The sequence below is a fragment of the Periplaneta americana genome, chromosome 15 (assembly GCF_040183065.1).
Source record: "Periplaneta americana isolate PAMFEO1 chromosome 15, P.americana_PAMFEO1_priV1, whole genome shotgun sequence".
NCBI lineage: Eukaryota > Metazoa > Arthropoda > Insecta > Blattodea > Blattidae > Periplaneta > Periplaneta americana.
In genome coordinates, this window is record NC_091131.1 from 71,898,700 (window position 1) to 71,917,282 (window position 18,583).

The window sequence follows — 18,583 nt, forward strand, 5'->3', positions numbered from 1 at the left end:
GCCTTGTGATTGACTAAATTATTTGTATCGACATTAACTTGAACTTAGGAGCTTCAAACACTTAAATTTACGTCTGTGTGGTTACATACACGTAAATATATTGTAGTTGGTTACATTTAATGACATGGTTTCATCTTTAATTTCTATTATCAAGCTTCTTTTAAGTCTAAATTGTGTATGTGACCTAATACCGCTCTACTGTCGCGTTGTTCCGAAGTAAACGTATTATTATTATTATTATTATTATTATTATTATTATTATTATTATTATTATTATTATTATTATTGAGTTGAAAAGCTGTAAAAAGAAGTACAAATGACTTTATTCCAACTGGTCTCGAACTCGTAGTATTCCGGCCGTGAATCTTGAAAAAGTTAACTCTTACTAAGTAAGATCCTGCTTTGACCGTTTGTACCAACCACGACTGTTAACGTGAAACCATGTTGATTGATCGGTTGGTTGATAGCTTAATATCATCTCAAGAATTTACAAATTTATTTATTTTTTCTGTTCTCCTCTGCTTTGGTAGTGTGAATGGATAATTACAAAAGGATACAAAATGTGAACGCTGAAATCTGGAAGATCAAGTCACCATGATAACAGAACTAGAGCCTACATAAATTAAATAATACGGTACCGGTACTTTGAAAGAATTTCGAGCTCTATTCAGAAGCAATGGATTTTAATTTATATGATATTTTGTACACAAATTCGTACACAGAAAGTGATCTGTAAGAATATTATTGATGGTTTAACTTTTAAAAAAAGCTTACAGTGCTCTGAGTTTTTTCGAACTTCATATTTTTGTCTTCAAATACACGAACTGCAGATAAGTGCATTATACATAATATTAGAATAATACATCTGACCTACGTCAATATGTCGTGGCAATAGGGTATCTGCATACAGTTAATATTTATCTCCTAAGTGTAGGTCGTATGTGAATTGACATGGCTAGAATGATTTGCGATTAGATGTAATATTATGTACTGTAGGTATATACCGTGTGAATTTTAAACAGAATATAGTACATAGGTATTTAATATTTAATTAGAAACGTATGTACAAACAATTGAAACTCGTATATTACGTAATTGGTCATGTATATTAAATTAGTAAGTCTTGAGTTACCAACTTACCATTAGGCCTAAACAGAATGCTTTGACGTCATTTTATCAGGTTTAGCTTAGACAATAATTCAAAATAGTTATATCTTAGAGTTGATGTCAATTGTGTGTTTTGTTTTTTTTTTTTTTTTTCAAATCAGGTTACTTTTTCACGAAAGCAATAATAAACAACACTTTTAAACCATATTATTAAGATTATACAAACTATTTTAAAATTAAATTAACGTATTCATAAACAAATTTATTCACTTGAAGTTCATAAAAAGCTACCTTCTGCTAACAGACAGTAATCTAGGCGGACTCACTATAAGACTGATATTTTGTTCTGAGATAGAATTCTTCTAACAGGAAAGGGTCCAGTAAATAGAAAATTAATGAACATAATTAAATAACAAATGTTTGTTCAAATATTTCATATATTATTCAACTGGAATCTGTATTTGTTATCGATAATTCTATTACATAACTATTAAGCCGTAAGGTTTATGTGCGATTACATAGGTCAAAGTCTAATTTGTCACAAAGATTGGTATTAGTATTCAGATTTTGGGAATGAAATACTTATAAATTCGTTATAAATGCTATCTGACAATATTTTGTATCTTCCACTATGATTTCCTTGTTGAATATTTGTCATAAAATATTTCCGTGATGGTGAATTAATATGACATTAACATCATTACGATGTTAATGAATTAAATATAGGACCCACAAGTCTAGTCACTGATTGTTTATTAACTTAGTTTATTTGTGCTTAAGATTTTAATACGTTATTTGCTATTTCAAACACGCAATGTCTGCTTAATTTTTATTACATTGCTTCTTGGACATTTTTATAATTAGTATAGTTTATGACACAAAAAGTCTAGTAATTGTACACAAAATTAAGTTTATAGTCTTACACCATGCTGACAACAAGCGCCTTTGTTTAAGACAGTGAAAATGGGACATAGCAAAAGATCTAATCCTTGGAAGTAGATGATGATGATGATTTTGATTAGGCTTAAATGAGAGATGATGATGATTTTGATTAGGTCTAAATGAGAGATGATATTATTATTATTATTATTATTATTATTATTATTATTATTATTATTTTGATTAGATAATGATTATGATGATTTCGATTAGGCCTAAATGAGAGACGACTTGAATAACGTAGTTTACGTTAAGAACTAGGAATGAAATATAGAACTTGACAACCATTCTTCGGAACTGGATTTGACGAGATGTAGGTCTATAGATTAAATCGGTTATAAAAGAAAGACGTAAAGCTAATAATTTTGGTGCCTTTAAATTTCGGTGCACATGAGTCAGTAATCACAAGCTCGGCTCAGAGAAATGCAGGTGGTGTGGGATGAAGGATGTAACAGAATCACGTGACTTCAGCCAAGTGCAGTGGAAGTGGAGTGCAGAGTTTCACATACTTCTACGCTTGAGAATGCAGTGTGCAATGTTAGCTAGAGGAAATGAAGCTGATAAAGGTTCACTTTTACAAAAAAAAAAGAGCATGATTTATGCAGAAGTGTACTTGGACGTAATACGTCTTAGATTAATTACATCGTATTTCCAATAAAATGTTTATTACTTAATCTCTAGCCTTGGCGTTCCGAACGGAATCGAGGACTCATGTTCTAAACTTCAAATTGTTGTATTTTGTCCCTCCAGGAAATTCCAGGATTATATATCCTTATTAACCAAAAGTAAAATGCAATAAAAACCATTAAACAATAAAAAAATCACACCCTTAGTGATAAAAAAAATACAAAACAATAAAGCAAAGACATATTATTTCACGCAGCCATCGAAATTCCGTGAAACCCTCACCACATTTTTAGTCTGTCATTCAACGATCTCGTATGAATTGCTCTATTATCTAGTATCGTTTGGTGTTAGACTATATTTTGTCGGGATAAATCCGAGGATCTGCTGTGGAGGAGTATGGGACTATCTCCCATTCGTCTTACAGTTATAGAAAACCTCGGGGAAAATCCAATCATGTAATAAGGCCAAACGAGATTCGAACCTACGCTCGAGCGGGGCCTCGGAGCACGAATCTCGGTCGCTATGATAGTGTAATTTAGAGCTGAAATTATTACTTTAAATAATTGTAATTTTAAATGAATTAAAAGTAGCCAGTACTATAACTGAAAAGAATAAGATTTTCCTTAAATTTAATACATAAAGTATTGCCGCTACATTTAATTATCGATAAATTGTTGCGCTATTATTCTTGTATTTCGTTGTCTGCGTCACCATGTCAAGCGCAAAATCAAGAAATCCGTGCCAAATTCCCGGAGTGACACATGTGGTCTGACATCACCTTTATGAAATTGGCCTCGTGGAAGGAACCTTGCCTCTCAATGAAGAATCCCACGTTCTTTGAACACAACATCAAGCTAAGAATAAATTACCCGTGTATAATAAACACCGATTATCTAATACTGTTGAGTAAACGAGTATCTGTGGCATACCGCGGCTTACGTACGCCTCTGATACGTCACAACTCGTGGTGATTGCTGATTGGCTGATAGTGTGTCTGTAGATTCTCAGGTGATTTGTGACGTAAGAACCATGAGTTTGCGGTTATCTACCTCTTTTCCACTAACTGGTTTCTCGGTGGACTTGTACTGGCGAAGATAAGGAAACGCCGTCACTTGGGGTCTACGTCATCGCGACTAGAAATTGCAGCGTCAGTTTGTTTCAGGGTCATATTTTTCTTTGCACATTCAACTTTATTTTGTGGGTTTACGTTTCGGAAATAGTTCTCACCAATCACGTTTAGTGTTTTGGGTAGTACTGAAACAGTTTTGATTCTAATTGTGTAAGTTAGCACTAAAACTAAAACGATTATGTATTTTAACAGTGAATACTACAAGAGTTGTATTAACACATTTGTGAATTTGTTATTTATATAATTAGAAAGGCTGAATTAAATGTCTAAAATTATAGCTTGTTAATTACTTAGGTTGCAATATCCCATACATAAAGGAAGACGATATAAACCACAAACTAAACAAATTTCAGAGAATGTGTGGAACAATTTGGCGCTCACTCAAAAATTCAACTTTAAAATATGAAATTCTACAAAACTTTAGCCGTTCCACTTTTGACTTATGGGTGCGAAAACTGGACTTTAAACAGACATGATAAAAGAAAACTGGAAAGCAGTGAAATGAATGCCTCAGAAGTGTGGCAGGTTATTCATTATTAGACCATCGGAGAAACGAAGACATAAGATACCAATTAAATACTTTTGATCTAGTCCATCCAATAGAAGAACAAGAATAAAATTGGTACGAACACATTCAAAGAATGGAAACATATAAATTAGCAGAAATACTCCTTAACCCTTAAATTGGCAAAGCTTCATTTCTCACACTAGTTTATTAAACCTTGCCGGACCATAAAGAAAACGACTATCGCAATGTCCATATTTTATATGTTGTACAATATTACAGTATTGTGAAATTTTAATTTTCCTACCATTTTTTCTATTGTTCTATTAAATTATAGCATATAGCCTATTAACCTGTTGTATCCTATAGGATACTTTGTCAATTTAAGGGTTAACTATCAGCCGAAAGGATGAAGACGTGTTGGAAGACCTAAAACACTATGGATAAATGACATAACCCTCTAAAGTCGGAACAGAACGTTGTGGTCTAAACCCTGATGCAGAAGAAGAAGAAGAAGAAGAAGAAGAAGAAGAAGAAGTAAATAACAGTTCCATCATTTTTCAAACCTGGGAAGGGTTAGCTGTCTATAGAAATAAATGGATAAGTATCAATACAATTTTATTGACTAATGTGTAATTTTCTTATATATGCTTATGAAACTCTGGTTATTTATTAATAAGGCGGAATTTTTAGATTTGATTTTTTTTCTTTTGTGTGCCAAACCGGTAATAAAAACTGAGATATGATATCAACTGAAAAGATCTGGGATCTAAAAATCCTAATACAGTATTTGGAATCTATAATATCTCCACTGAAATAAACAGTTACTATATTTATTTGTTACAATTTTAATATATTTATTAACAAGTTTTGTTGCTTGTAACAATCAAGTAATCAGATTTTTTTTTAAATTCGTGAAGCGCATTTTAAAGTGCATCCCTTAAGAATATCTGCGTGCATTTTGTTGTGTAAAGAAATTAAAAACGTGGCAATGTAATTCCTCTAAATGCTGTAAATATTTCACTTTCAGATGTTTTCATTATCATTCAAAGCAGTAATTTATTGTCACGAATGTTGTAATGCAATCAGTGTGTTTTCAAATATGCAAGAAGCATGATGTCATGGGTGTTTGAATGATGTAATGAACATCAAATTGTTTTCACTACCTTATAAGAAGTGTGCAATTATTAATTTGAAGATACGGTATCCTTGACATAATAATTTGAACATAATGGTATAATGCAAGCTTTACTCTTTTCCTAAAAATAAATAAAATCCTAAAATACATTTTTAAAAGCCACGAAATCAGAAAACACAGTTACATTTAGAAGGAACTTAAATTTTGGGATGAGTTATTAATGAAAAATACATTAGAAGAACGAAATTAAATGTTCTGTTATTGAAATTAAGATGGAGAAAGAAGTAAATTAATACAGATGCAGCAAAGAAACTGAATACGATTTATTTAACTTCATTGATAAATAAATTGAATGCATTACTATTTAACCTCATTGGTGAACAAATGAAGAAAATATTTTAATCTGCATGTTGTCGTTGTTCCTACAATAACTCCTATGTGCAAAATATAACATTTTTCAGTAGGAAGAAAAAACATTTATTCATTCTATGGCAGTGGTACATAGGAGATTGTGAATTCTTACATTTTCGAAACAAAGAAATATAATTAGATAACTTATAGGAGATTTTATTATTTGCTGTATCATTATTTAAGTTACTTAATAGAGCAAAAATCTTAAAATCGATAAATATGTCACATAGGAGTTATTGCAGGAACTACGACGATGTATTATTAAATACAAGAAAGACTGAATTAAACACATAAAAGAAAAATTGAATTAAACACATTTAATGAATATATCTTTCAATATTTCGTTTATAATTAAATATCGCAATATGCATAGAAAAGATGTACTGTACAATAAAAAAAGTTACGCTTATAAATAGTAGTTAAATTTATGCATACATAAATGAAACTTTTTTCTCAGATTGTTAGGAAAGCTATTTGCTCGTATTTCTGCGACATAAAAGACTTGTAAAATTAATTTCCCGCTCAAAGAAGACTAAAAAGATGCGGAGGGAAACTGTGGCAGTGTGTCAAGTACAACAGCTTTTGACATTACTTTGCTACACAAATAAGACGTCTCTTAACTTACACACGCTAAACTTTTTGTATCCATTTTAAACAATGCATTTGAAGATGTTACACTTTTATCCTTAAGTTGTCCCGATGACTTGAGTAGTTACAATGCTTGGCATTAGACCCGAGGCTCGCTTATTAAATCAAACATTATTATGAATTTTGAGGGGCAAATAACATCTTCGCACGACTTCGGAAAGAAAGTGAAGCTGGGAGACAAAACTTACCGGCCATTTCTTTTCCTGTATCAATATCAACTTAGCCATCATTATTGCATAAAACCCTATAATTGCGGAAATAATGTATTACGCTACGTATGGGATAAATGTATGACAGAATCGAGGCTGGGTTTCGAAAAACGAGATGCACATCAGACAGGTTTTTTTTTTATTTCCAAGATTATGTTATTCAATTAATAAACGAGTATCGTATGCTATTTCTTGCACGATGATCGTAGTTTTAAAATAACTTCTTAAATGTTTCAACAAAAATAGGTACTCAGTCTACATTCATGATTTATATAAAACTTTATTACTTCAATTGTGTACACATACTTGTAGCAACGTGCGATAAGAAAATTGGCCTATTAAAAATTACACACAGCCAGTTCTCGACCGTGCTGGTAAGCAAATCGACTTGGAAAAAGATCACACACAGTCAGTTTTCAACTAACCCATAGCAACCACATGCAAATTAAAGCCAAACTTTATTGCCTCATTTTCGGATATTTCAGCATAGCTATTACTGATGATCATATCAACCATGATGCAACTATTGAAATACATTATTAAAACTTTTAACAAAAATAATCCTCATACTACATTAATGATTAATCCAAACTCTACTTACACACATTCCTGTAGCAACGTGCGTTAAGTAAATTACCCTTCAAAAATATTACACACAAGCCAGTCCTGAACGCATTCAAATTAAATATTTATATTTTCATGTGATATGTAAAATTAAATACTATCTGCATAAACTTTGTTTATTTAAATTTAAACTACTCTCATCGTGCAAAAAGAGTATAGGCTAGTACTTATTTCTTAAGGCTGGTTCACAATAAACCGGGAACGGAAACGATAACGAAAACGAGAACGGAAATATTGTTAAAATAAATGTATTTAATGTTATCGTTTCCATTCTCGGTTTATTGTGAACCAGCCTTTACACTCTTACAGAATCTCTCATGATAAATTTGAGGAAGAACAGTGAGTAGCAAAATCTAATTTTGTAAGCCAACTACAACGGCTGGGGTGATTATCATGATAACCACATGTTACTTCGTACTAGTTTTATGATCGTTCATCTCTGCTGAGATATATGGATGTGAGGTCAGCAATCGGCTGGTTGTCTTTGGCCTTTATTATTATTATTATTATTATTATTATTATTATTATTATTATTATATTCATTTCCACATGGTGTGCAGCGCTGGCAAAATCTAGATTGATAACAGTAATTTACAACTTCGACGTGTTATTTCGCGAGAATGAACTCGGGTCAAGATGTTCTGTCGAATAACCGCTAATAAATTCAGGAATATTTTTATATTGCAAACAGAATTTTAGTCTATTACAAACGCCCCTTAGAAAATGCTGGATAGGAAATTTACATACCATGATTCAACACCGCACCAATCAACAATATCACAAACATTAATCTAAATCTAAAAATCAGTTACATGAATACAAGCCATCTACAACACACAACAGAAACAGGAACTCAACAATACTAACGATGACCTACTGGTATATCCACAGATCCTAACACGCGATATGACTACGGATGTTAAAGCGTGTATAAATAAACTTAACAATATGTATATATTTTTTACCGCTAGTAAGATACGTTTAGTACTTAGGCCTAGGCTATATGAAAAATGAAGTAATTTAAAAGTAACTCTCAACAAAGTTGCAAAAATGTCCCGTTATGAACTAATGTATGTTACCTAGGGAATTAATTGAGTTTAGTACATCAGACAGTATCAAGTTTTCTACTGATATTATTAGTTTTTAATCTCCACGTGCAGCGAACAAGATTATTTGCAAATAATCGGACTCTCGTACGATCCAGATAGAGAGACGTGTTTTCGCTACTGCGTTATATAACTTAAATGATTAGATAAATTTTAGTAGAAATACCTAACAAAAGTAATACTATTGAGGTTAAATTCACAATGAAATAATCAATATAGCGTCTTACGTAACAAGTAAATAGTTGGCTGCAGAGAGTTTCAAGGGTATTTAAAAGCTGTAAAGAATGTGGAATAACAGCTGTCTGGTTTACACACATTTCAGGACGTGTAGCAAGACATTTAATAACATTTCTTGCTATTTATAACTCCTGCTTGAGAAAACACAAGTATTCACTGTTTCGGTTATGTTTACATCGCCTTTCATATCAAGTCAAATATTAGCAGCTGCACTGTTCATATGAATAATATCACCTTTTAATACGTCATATTGTAGCACATACAGGAATGTTTCTGCCTGCAGGAGAACTATGATTCAACGTCGGGCAAGGAAGTAGAGTTTTAGTATGATTAAAGATTTTCACAGAATTCTACAAGGTGCGAAAATTGTTAGCTTTTCTAACATATTACAAATAACAGAAGCATTCGACTTTGCTGGGCGACATATCGACTGGACGGAAACATAAAAATAAAACAGTTGCTACTGGTGTAGCTCAGGAGTTAGTGAGCTGGACTCGTACTACGAGAATGCAGTCGGTCGTGGGTTTGCATCCCTCTTTGGTTGATTCATAGTTGGGTTTTTTTGCCGATGTTTCTCAAATTATAAGGCGATTGTCAGGTAATTCTATGACAAACTCTCGGACTCATTTCACCAAAATACCATCTCGCTATCACCAACTCTATGTACACTAGGTAACAGAGCATTTGATTGGTAGAGAGTTATTGAATAACCGATTGAAATATAATAGCAGGATCTTATTAAATATGTCAAAATGGCGAGTCGTCAGATCAGTTGCTGATCGGTGTTAGCAGAAATATATAAAGATGGGAAACAGGAATTCAACAATAGTAACAATGGCCTACTGGTATACCCATAGATCCTAACGTGCGCTATGACCACGGATGTTAAAGCGTGTATAAATAAACTTAACAATATGTATATATTTTATCTTTAAAATGTTTAACTGCGAGATCTGAAAATGAAATGTTAATTTGACAGTTGTTAAATTGATGTCCGACAAGTGAAATTTTACGAAAGTTTTCAACACTGGTTGTAAAATATTTATACGTAACAGAATTCCTTGATCATGTGATAAATATGTATAATGTCGCCTCTTAAGGCAGCATAGAACTGAACACAAGATGAAAAATAGACACGTAGTTTTGATTGAACACAGGATATAAGGATATAATATAATTTCTCTGCCTGAGATAGAACCAGTTTGGCTCAGTACGTAATTTCGTTCGCTACCAATTGAGACACAGTATGTTTGTTACCCCAAATGACGTGGAAATACAGATGCTTTACGTTTCGAAAAATCGAGATTGTTCTGATTTTTGGGCTTCAAGAATGTCCCGCCAGAAAGAAGAAACTCGTTAAAATCCAGAAAATAAAAAAAAATTTGCATTTGATAAATATTTCTCTCTTTTCACAAAAGGGAGCTATATCCAGTAAAATGCGATGTATTGTAGCCTACTTCTTCCGCGCAATTTTGATTATATATATTAGAGCAGAACAACTAATTGAACTAATTCCTAGTAATGTGAAAATATATGTTTTACTTAATTTTATGATTTAAAAACACTAAAATATATAAAGTTCTACTAGACCATCACTAAAAATGAATATCTCAGAAAACATTTAACTTTTTCATGCAATAAAATATTCTAAAGGCGTTTGTGTTTGAATAACTAAAAATTTAACAGATACAAAAACATATACAAATTGTGACTCTTCTTCGTATAGTATCTATGTTCAGACAACAGTTCGACTACTGGTTGAAACCTCATAAGTAACACTAGTAAAATATCACTCAAGAGGCAACTGAGCCAGGAGATAATTGGGTAGAGTGGCCAGTTCCTTTCCCCCTCTATTGCATGCATCGCTTATTAGTAACATATTTAACTAATAAGACTTAATATAATGTATTTAAAAATACATCCTTATATTATTAATTATTTATTTATTTATTTATGTATTTATTTATCTTATATTACTGATCAGGAAGAGAAAAAGAAATTGGCTGGGCCACTGACTAAGAAGCAACTGCCTACTGTAGGATGCACTGGAAGAAATGGTGAACGGAAGAAAAGTTAGAGGCAGACGAAATAAAATGATAGACAACATTAGGTGCAAGGATCATATGCGGAGACTAAGAGGAAGGCGGAAAGTAGGAAAGATTGCAGAATGTTCGGGCAGAACACTATGAACGAATGAATTTTGTTGAACTAATGGACGGCAACCCTACACAGGAGAAGCTTGCATTATTTTATAGTTTATCTTTAAAATGTTTACCTACCAGATCTGAAAAATATGCCGACGAGCACAATACAATACTACCCAGAAGTCTTCGAATAGATAGCGGCGTGCTAGAATCGCTGTGGAACATGAGCTGCAGGCCTTCAGCTTTCTGATGCCGACTCTTTTCTGATCATGACTTCCTGCGTCGTAATATTCCTGGCACTAATAGCGCTTAGATCAATTCTTCCTTCTCAGACATCACATTATATTTTCGTTCCTGGAAATCTCTTCACTTCTTTGTTCATACTAGTGTTACGACTGGACAGGTCTTCGCTAAGATAAAAGAAGTTATGTATTCGTAACAACTTTTGAAACTGTTCTCCGCACAAAAAAGAGGATCATACATCGACAAACCAACCTGCCAATCTAATATCAGAACATTTTCATAGTTAGCAAGGTAAAGGTCAGACGCCTCGCTTCACAATTGGCAGCAGACGCTGTCTAGCGAACTCTTGTCTCCGTGGAACGAGCCACTATTCCAAGTCGAACGAGGATATTTTAAGTCTCCAAGCTATTATCCTTACAGCTATTTTTGTAATAGATGAAATCTAGGTGGCCAAATTATCGCCTCTTGTATAACAACAGATTTTATTATGTAATCTTTGTCCCACGGCCTCGACTATAGCTTAAAAGGGGTAGCGTGAAAGCTACATACACAGTCGACCCAAGTTCGATTTCCGCCAGAGAAGTAGAGAGTTGTCTTCTTTTTCGATCTGTGGCTTTATTCCTGTATTGTTTTAATCGGTGATCTAACGCCATGCTGACTTCACGACCGGAGAGATCCACTCACAGTTTTTAAAATCTGTTGTAGGCCTACAACGACGTTATATCATCTGAGCAATTATCCTGTTTCGGTTGAATTGGTGATAGAGAGACGGTATCTTGGTGAAATGATTCCGAAGATTTGCCATGGGATTTGAACCCGCGACCTTCTTGCTTTGCAGAAATGCATGCAAGATCGATATGTAATATCAATTAATATATATTACTTAGTGAAGATGACGTGTGATATTATTCTTCTCTAGTGTTAATATTATATTATATAATTTCATTGCCGCTGTAATTTAAATTTTAGTTCCTATTTTATTTTACTTATTTTTTTTTTCTATATTTCTCTTATATTAATATTGTATTATATAATTTCTGTAACTGTAATTTTAATTTTATTTCCTATTTTATTTTATTTTATATTCTCTTATAGGCCTATTAATATTATATCTGAACTGCGACCGAACACGAGCGCTGCTCATTCGGTCTCAAATTTTGTTAATACTACTGCATTTCCTTTTTTATATTGATTGCATTATTTTATTTCTATTTATCTTGTTTGTTTGTAATTATATTCTTCATTCTGTATATTTAAATGTAAATAAATAAATTAAATTAAATAGTTCTAAACGGCGCACCATGTAGACACAAAATCTTCATGCATCTTAATTGAACGAGCGTTTTAAACTTGATTCTTTCAATATTCTTCCCAGACTGCATACGTACGCCCACGGAAAATTTAACTGTGTAGATGCACTTTTACTCCTTAATCTCGGAGCTATCGTGGACCTCACAGGTTTTTTATATTCCATAATTCATATACATAAGCATTTCAGCTTTGTGACCTTTCGAAAGAAAGCCGTGCTATGTATTATTATGACTTTTATGAATCCATCGTTCTCTTGCAATTTGAACCCGTGAATCTTAGATAATATAATAACATGCTTCATAATCTTCAACCACCGAAGATTACCAGTCCGTAGTTATTACCAGATATTTTTAATTTCAGTGATAAAATTTTAGAGTAGTAATTACCAGATATTTTTAATTTCAGTGATAAAATTTTAGAGTTTTGCTTACATCGTATACTTTTGGTACCTACCAATTTAACTGCCTTCAGGCTACGATAAAAAAAATAGTTTCGTGTCAAGTACACTTTCTACATTTAATTTCATAGTTCTCTCTTCCATACCTTGTAATACATCGCAATAGAAATTTAAATCTTTTCGTTTCGCCACGAATTTAGTAAACTTATCAGAATCTCTAAGCAATAGCAAGCAAATAAATTAAACTTCAATTTCGCACGTCATCAACTATTATTTTCTCTATATTTTGTATTAATTTGTTAATTTTATCATTTATGAAGGAAATTATAGGCCCTATAAATAAAGTAACATTCAAAATCACGGCAATGATCATGTAATGCAATAATACTGAAGCTCAGTTATGTGCGAAATGATTGTGGAATATAGCATTCATAAACATGAAAAAGTGATATAATATGAAAATGTTGATTCCAGAATTTTGCATGAATTTTATTGAACCAGTAATTTCATATAGGCCTAACTTACCGATGAAAATTATTTTACATCCAAACTTTGGTATTTCGGCAATAAATCTTATATTTTTGCTGGTATTTTATTCTCTCAGTACGCATTTATTAAGAAATCAGTATTTTATCTTACACTAATGCTACTTAAAGAAAAAGATAACAGGTACCTAATAATTTTAGTACTTTATTTGTATGTAATCCTATTGGTTTCCGCTTTTATAATATGAGAGTGGTATAGGCCTATTAGTATCAAGGTCTTACGATGCAAAAATATATTTATTATTATTATTATTATTATTATTATTATTATTACCATCTTTTCAAACAATGAAGGCTCTTCGCTTTTAACTGACAATAAAATATCGTTTCCCAATCACATATTTTTAAAGTCGTAATGTCTTTAATTTATCTAAATATCTAAGCCTTGGTTTTTCCAGTGACTTGTTGCGTTCATGTTACAGTTATTCCAAGGCTCTTAATTTTCTTTCTTTGTGGGGCTCTTGCTATATATTTTCTACTTTTTGCTTTTAGCTTTGATTTTTATAACTATATTATGTTCTTGTAGAGCCTGTGAACTTCTTTGTATGTTAATATCCTCCATTACGAACTGACTGTGTCAAATACTGCATAAAATATTTTCTTCAGACTTTACGTTCAAAGATTTTCAGGCTTTCTTCATCTCTTGTACTTACAAAATATTCTTCAGCATCGGACGTAGAACTTTTAACGAGAGAAAACTCAAAAGATTACATCCTAACAACGGGGAATAAAGCAAATTAATTGGTACCTATCATGTTTATGCTGTTACATTTACATTAAATCTAACTGTATAATTTGTAGTTAATGATTTAGTAAGTAGTATAATGCTTATGTTTCAAAGTTTCTTTTCATTTCCTGTTAGACTGCCTAGTCATATGAATCGTTAAATGCAATTATCCGTAACGAGTCAAGTTTTATTAAATTACACATGCCGGCATAGCAACAAAATACGCCTCATTAAGTCTTTGTTAGGAGTTATACGGACCTAGGAAAACTGAATTTGCATAGTCCTATGCATGAGCAATTCCTTACTGTTCACTAATTTATCAAATATCCAGCATGTTTCGGATCAGTACGAGATAAAATACTTGTATGCGAGCGCGTTATGGTACATTGATTCATTACTATTTGTCATATTGTGTTCCTTGTCGTCTAGATATTATAAAAACTAGCTTACTGAATAACTTATTATAATGTGTGTAGATACCATGACTAATTTTATCGGCATTACGGTTTTCAAGTCATCAGTTTCAGCAAAATTCTTCACTGTAGATCTAATAGCAGCTAGTAATAAAAATAAGTCATCCTTCAAGATGTTAGAATCTAAGACTTTCGTTTTATAGGCTATACAAAATTTAAATGTTGTGCGACCTTCAAATGTAGCTACGCATGTACAACTTTACACATGTTATTACCGTTATACCGTCAAAGCAATTACTTCCTCACAAACAAATTATTTCACAGTTATTCATTAGTATTTAACGAGTACTTACTCAACAGATCTGAAACTATATTCTTAAGAAACAAGGCAAGTAGCCTATTGTAACTAGATCTATATGGGTAAAGTGGACCCTTAAGACAAACGTCTCTGTAAATGACATGAGTGGAACTTTTATGTCTTTGCAGTAATGTCCATTAGTAGGCAAAGTATAAGAGATTCATGTTGCTTACTATTAATAAGCGAATTTTTTTTTAATTTATTACTATCCAGTAAAGTTTCGATACTAGCTCTGTAATATTTGAGGCGTTAGAATCACGCTTTGTCCATTTTAGAATTTTTACACGATTATTTCGTACTTAACCGCTTTTGTTGACATGTCATGTAGGCCCTATGTTGATTACAAAACACGATGACTGGTTACTATGGAAACTGGCTGTGTGTGATCTTTTTGTAAGCCAAATAAATTGGCTTCTAAAAATATCACACACAGCCAGTTCTCATCTAAACCAAAGCTGCTTCTAATTCTATATTTTCGCATATTTCAGAATATTCACTGCCTATCACTGATGTAATTAATTTAATAAATTATTAAATCTTATAGCCTAAAAAGAATACTTATATTACAATAATGATTTATATAAATTTGTTTACTGCAACAGTGTACACATTTCCAAAACGACGTGCGGTAAGTGTATTGGCCTACGAAAATATTACAGAGACAGTAATGCATTCAAATTATTTTTTATAATTATATATTTTCGTGCAATGTGTAACATTAAAACTATCATCATAAAATTAGTTATTTATATAAACTACGATCATCGTGTAAAAACAGTATACGCTACTTGTTAAGTGGATAACAGAATCTCGGAAATACAAAGAAAATTCTACTGCTTATCGTTTCTTTAATTATTTCTCGATTCTGTTATAAGCCACTTACCCACACGTAGCGTAATATTGTAACCGTGTTATAGAAAGTTGGTTGAACAGAAAGCTCTTGTACGAATAATGACGAGAGAAAATGTATTTCTCTTGCTTATGAATCGAACATAGCCTACAACATATCGGTACCTTTCCATAAAAGCAAAATTAAATAACGAAAAAAATACGAGTCACAGAGAAATGGGTGTTATAGCCTGAAGTCAGGCGAGAGATTCCAAGAGTAAGAATTAATTGAATGATAAGTTATGATTATAAACGAACTACAACAAAAAATATGGGGATGGCATTAACATTATAATCAAATGTGTGAAACATGTTTTATTTTGGTTAATTAACTTTTATTTCAATCTCAGTGAATGTAAATGTAATAGAAGCAATCACAGAAAGAAATAAACATATATAAACCGCTTAAATTGTGTTTTTAAGAAGCATGGCGGATTAAATATCAAAATGAAAAATCAGTAAATTAAAAATAAACTACCATATGGAGCTCATTTTACATAGACTCTGTTCTGTAGACAAAATTTGAAAGAGCTTATTCAAATGATGATTTCAAACAGAGTAGAAATAGAATAAACCTAAGGGCCAAACCAATTTTAAATTGCGGAGAACAGAAGTAAATACGGAAATGGTCTTGAAGTCTAATATTATTATTATTATTATTATTATTATTATTATTATTATTATTATTATTATTATTATTAATCGCAATGAAAGGGTTTATCATAACGATTTTCTCTCTTTAGTATATTTTTCGCCCAAATGGCTGATTAAACTATTATATACTATTTACTATTATTTACAAGTGAATATTACACTGAAGATGGATTAATTTTAATGCTAATTGTAACATTATTGACAGTCATGGCAAGATTTTCACTAAAATGTTTAATATGGCCCACAAGAAATTAAGGTAAAAATTGTATGTATGGATAATTTGAATTTCGTTTTCATTAACAATTACCCCCCACAAATTAATTTGAAATATTTCATATAATTTATTTTTAGAACTGTATAAGTGGATTACATTATGCAAAAAATAATAATAAATCCGGAACTTGTAAAAAAAACCGGACCAAACATTCATTTCATAATATTAGTCACTTTTCTCTTTAATGTTGAACTCATTCCATGATGCTGGTTTGTACAAAAAAAAAAATTGTCATGAAAAATTCGCTGTTTTATTTTTATCGAGTTTGAAATTCTATGTATTTTTCGCAGTTTCTAGGCCTTTATTGTGTGGGTTGATTGCAATTTGACAAGCGAAAAAGAAAATATTTAATCTATTAATATGATGCTAGCGGAATGTCAGGTGATTTTGGAAGCGAAAATTGTCGAATTTATAAGTGTTTTTTAAAGATAAAGCCATAAAGTTTAATATTTAAGGCGCTTTATCTCAGTGAAACACAGTAATATTTTCGTAAAAGACGAGTATTTTCCTCTGAATCAAAAATACAATAGAAATTGAGTAAAATTAGTATTTTGCCGTGGCTCAAACTAATAAAAATGAACTATTTTCCCTCGATATTTGTGCAAAGCGTTTACGTACACATTACCGTGGCTCACTGAAGCTCCCCCTGGTTATAAATTCTATGACTTTCAGTTTCAAAATCACCTGAAATTCCCGTGCGCTAGTTTTCCCGAAATTTGTCGTTACATAACCTAACTGTTCAGAGCGCGTGCATGCTAACAGCTGTACCTGGTGCTGTTGTCCGCCGACGCGGTCGTGACCGCCGTCTCCTTGGCCGTGATTCCGTTGTAGTGGATGCGCCGTTCTTGCTCGCCATCGTACAGAGCGTCGGTCGAGATGAAGTTGTGAATCTTGATGGAATGCCTCCCGCCCCCGCCGCCGCCGCCGTCGCCGCCTCCTCCGCCACCCTCACCGTCACTGTCTTTGCCTTCACTGTCCTCGGATTGTTGATGATGATGGTGCTTTGCACCACGAGTCGACTGAGTCCCGGCGCCTGCAGACGGCGTGGACGCCGTGGTACTGGTCGCCGAGACGCGGACAGCGCAGAAAGACACGCAAGCCAATACCACGGCCGTCAGCGTCAACGAACTCACGAACATTCTATTAAACGACGGCAGTTTGGAATTGGGTGTTCTGACTGATAGGACAACAAATTTGTACTCTCTTTCTGGCTGGTTTACAGCGCTTACAAATTGTTTCTTCCAACAGAAAGCGAAGAAACTTTCGTCTTACACACTATTCCTTCCTTTTGTTTTATCCTTGAAAAGAAACAGTAACCTACTAACAAAGCCGGTAACCACGTGGGAATGTTTATGCCGATGAGCGGGCGCAAAAAGGATTCAAGCAACAGTCACACACTCTTCACGTCTCACAGCAGAGTACACTACAGTAAAACTACTGTTATTTTTCCGTAAATTATCGATATTTTTAATTCACCACACGATCGATAACTTTTCACACTTGGCTTAGGCAGTAGATCGGAAGTCGCACTAGATGCACCGGATTACAAGAGACTGGGCGCGCGAGCGAAGATGCGATTGGATTTATAGGTGGCGGTCAGCAGCCGGCAGTAGTGGTAGTGACGGCGGTCTTGGAGTCCCATCCATGCAACCGCACCACTTTTAGACTCCGCCCCTTCGCTCGCGCCTCGCTACTCACTCGCGTGGTTTTCTGTGTGACGTTTCCTTCGACGTGGATGTGTGGATACAATATCCGTTACCACATCATCACGGTCGGCAAGGTGCGCTTGTTGACTCAAATTCTGCTGCTGCCAGCTGGGATTAACGAATCTCTATTGCATCAGAATTCGATTAGAATACGCGATTTAAATCCTGAAAGATGGTGCGATGCAAGAGAGTCATAATAGGAACAATAAGTACAACAGGTATCGTCATCATCGTCATCACCAA

The 18,583-nt window shown here is 33.1% G+C and overlaps 1 protein-coding gene across 3 annotated transcripts in view; it reads right to left on the reverse strand.

Moving 5' to 3' along the window:
• Positions 1–18,349, reverse strand: part of LOC138715126 (uncharacterized) — a 175,434-nt gene extending 157,085 nt beyond the window's left edge. The window contains exon 1 of one of the 3 annotated variants that reach the window (XM_069847664.1): positions 17,403–18,349. In XM_069847664.1, the coding sequence (XP_069703765.1) occupies positions 17,403–17,773 (371 nt within the window). In that variant the 5' untranslated portion in view covers positions 17,774–18,349. The remainder of the gene's footprint in view (positions 1–17,402) is intronic. The other 2 variants (XM_069847666.1, XM_069847665.1) reach the window with 2 other exon arrangements.
• Positions 18,350–18,583: the final 234 nt, after the last annotated feature.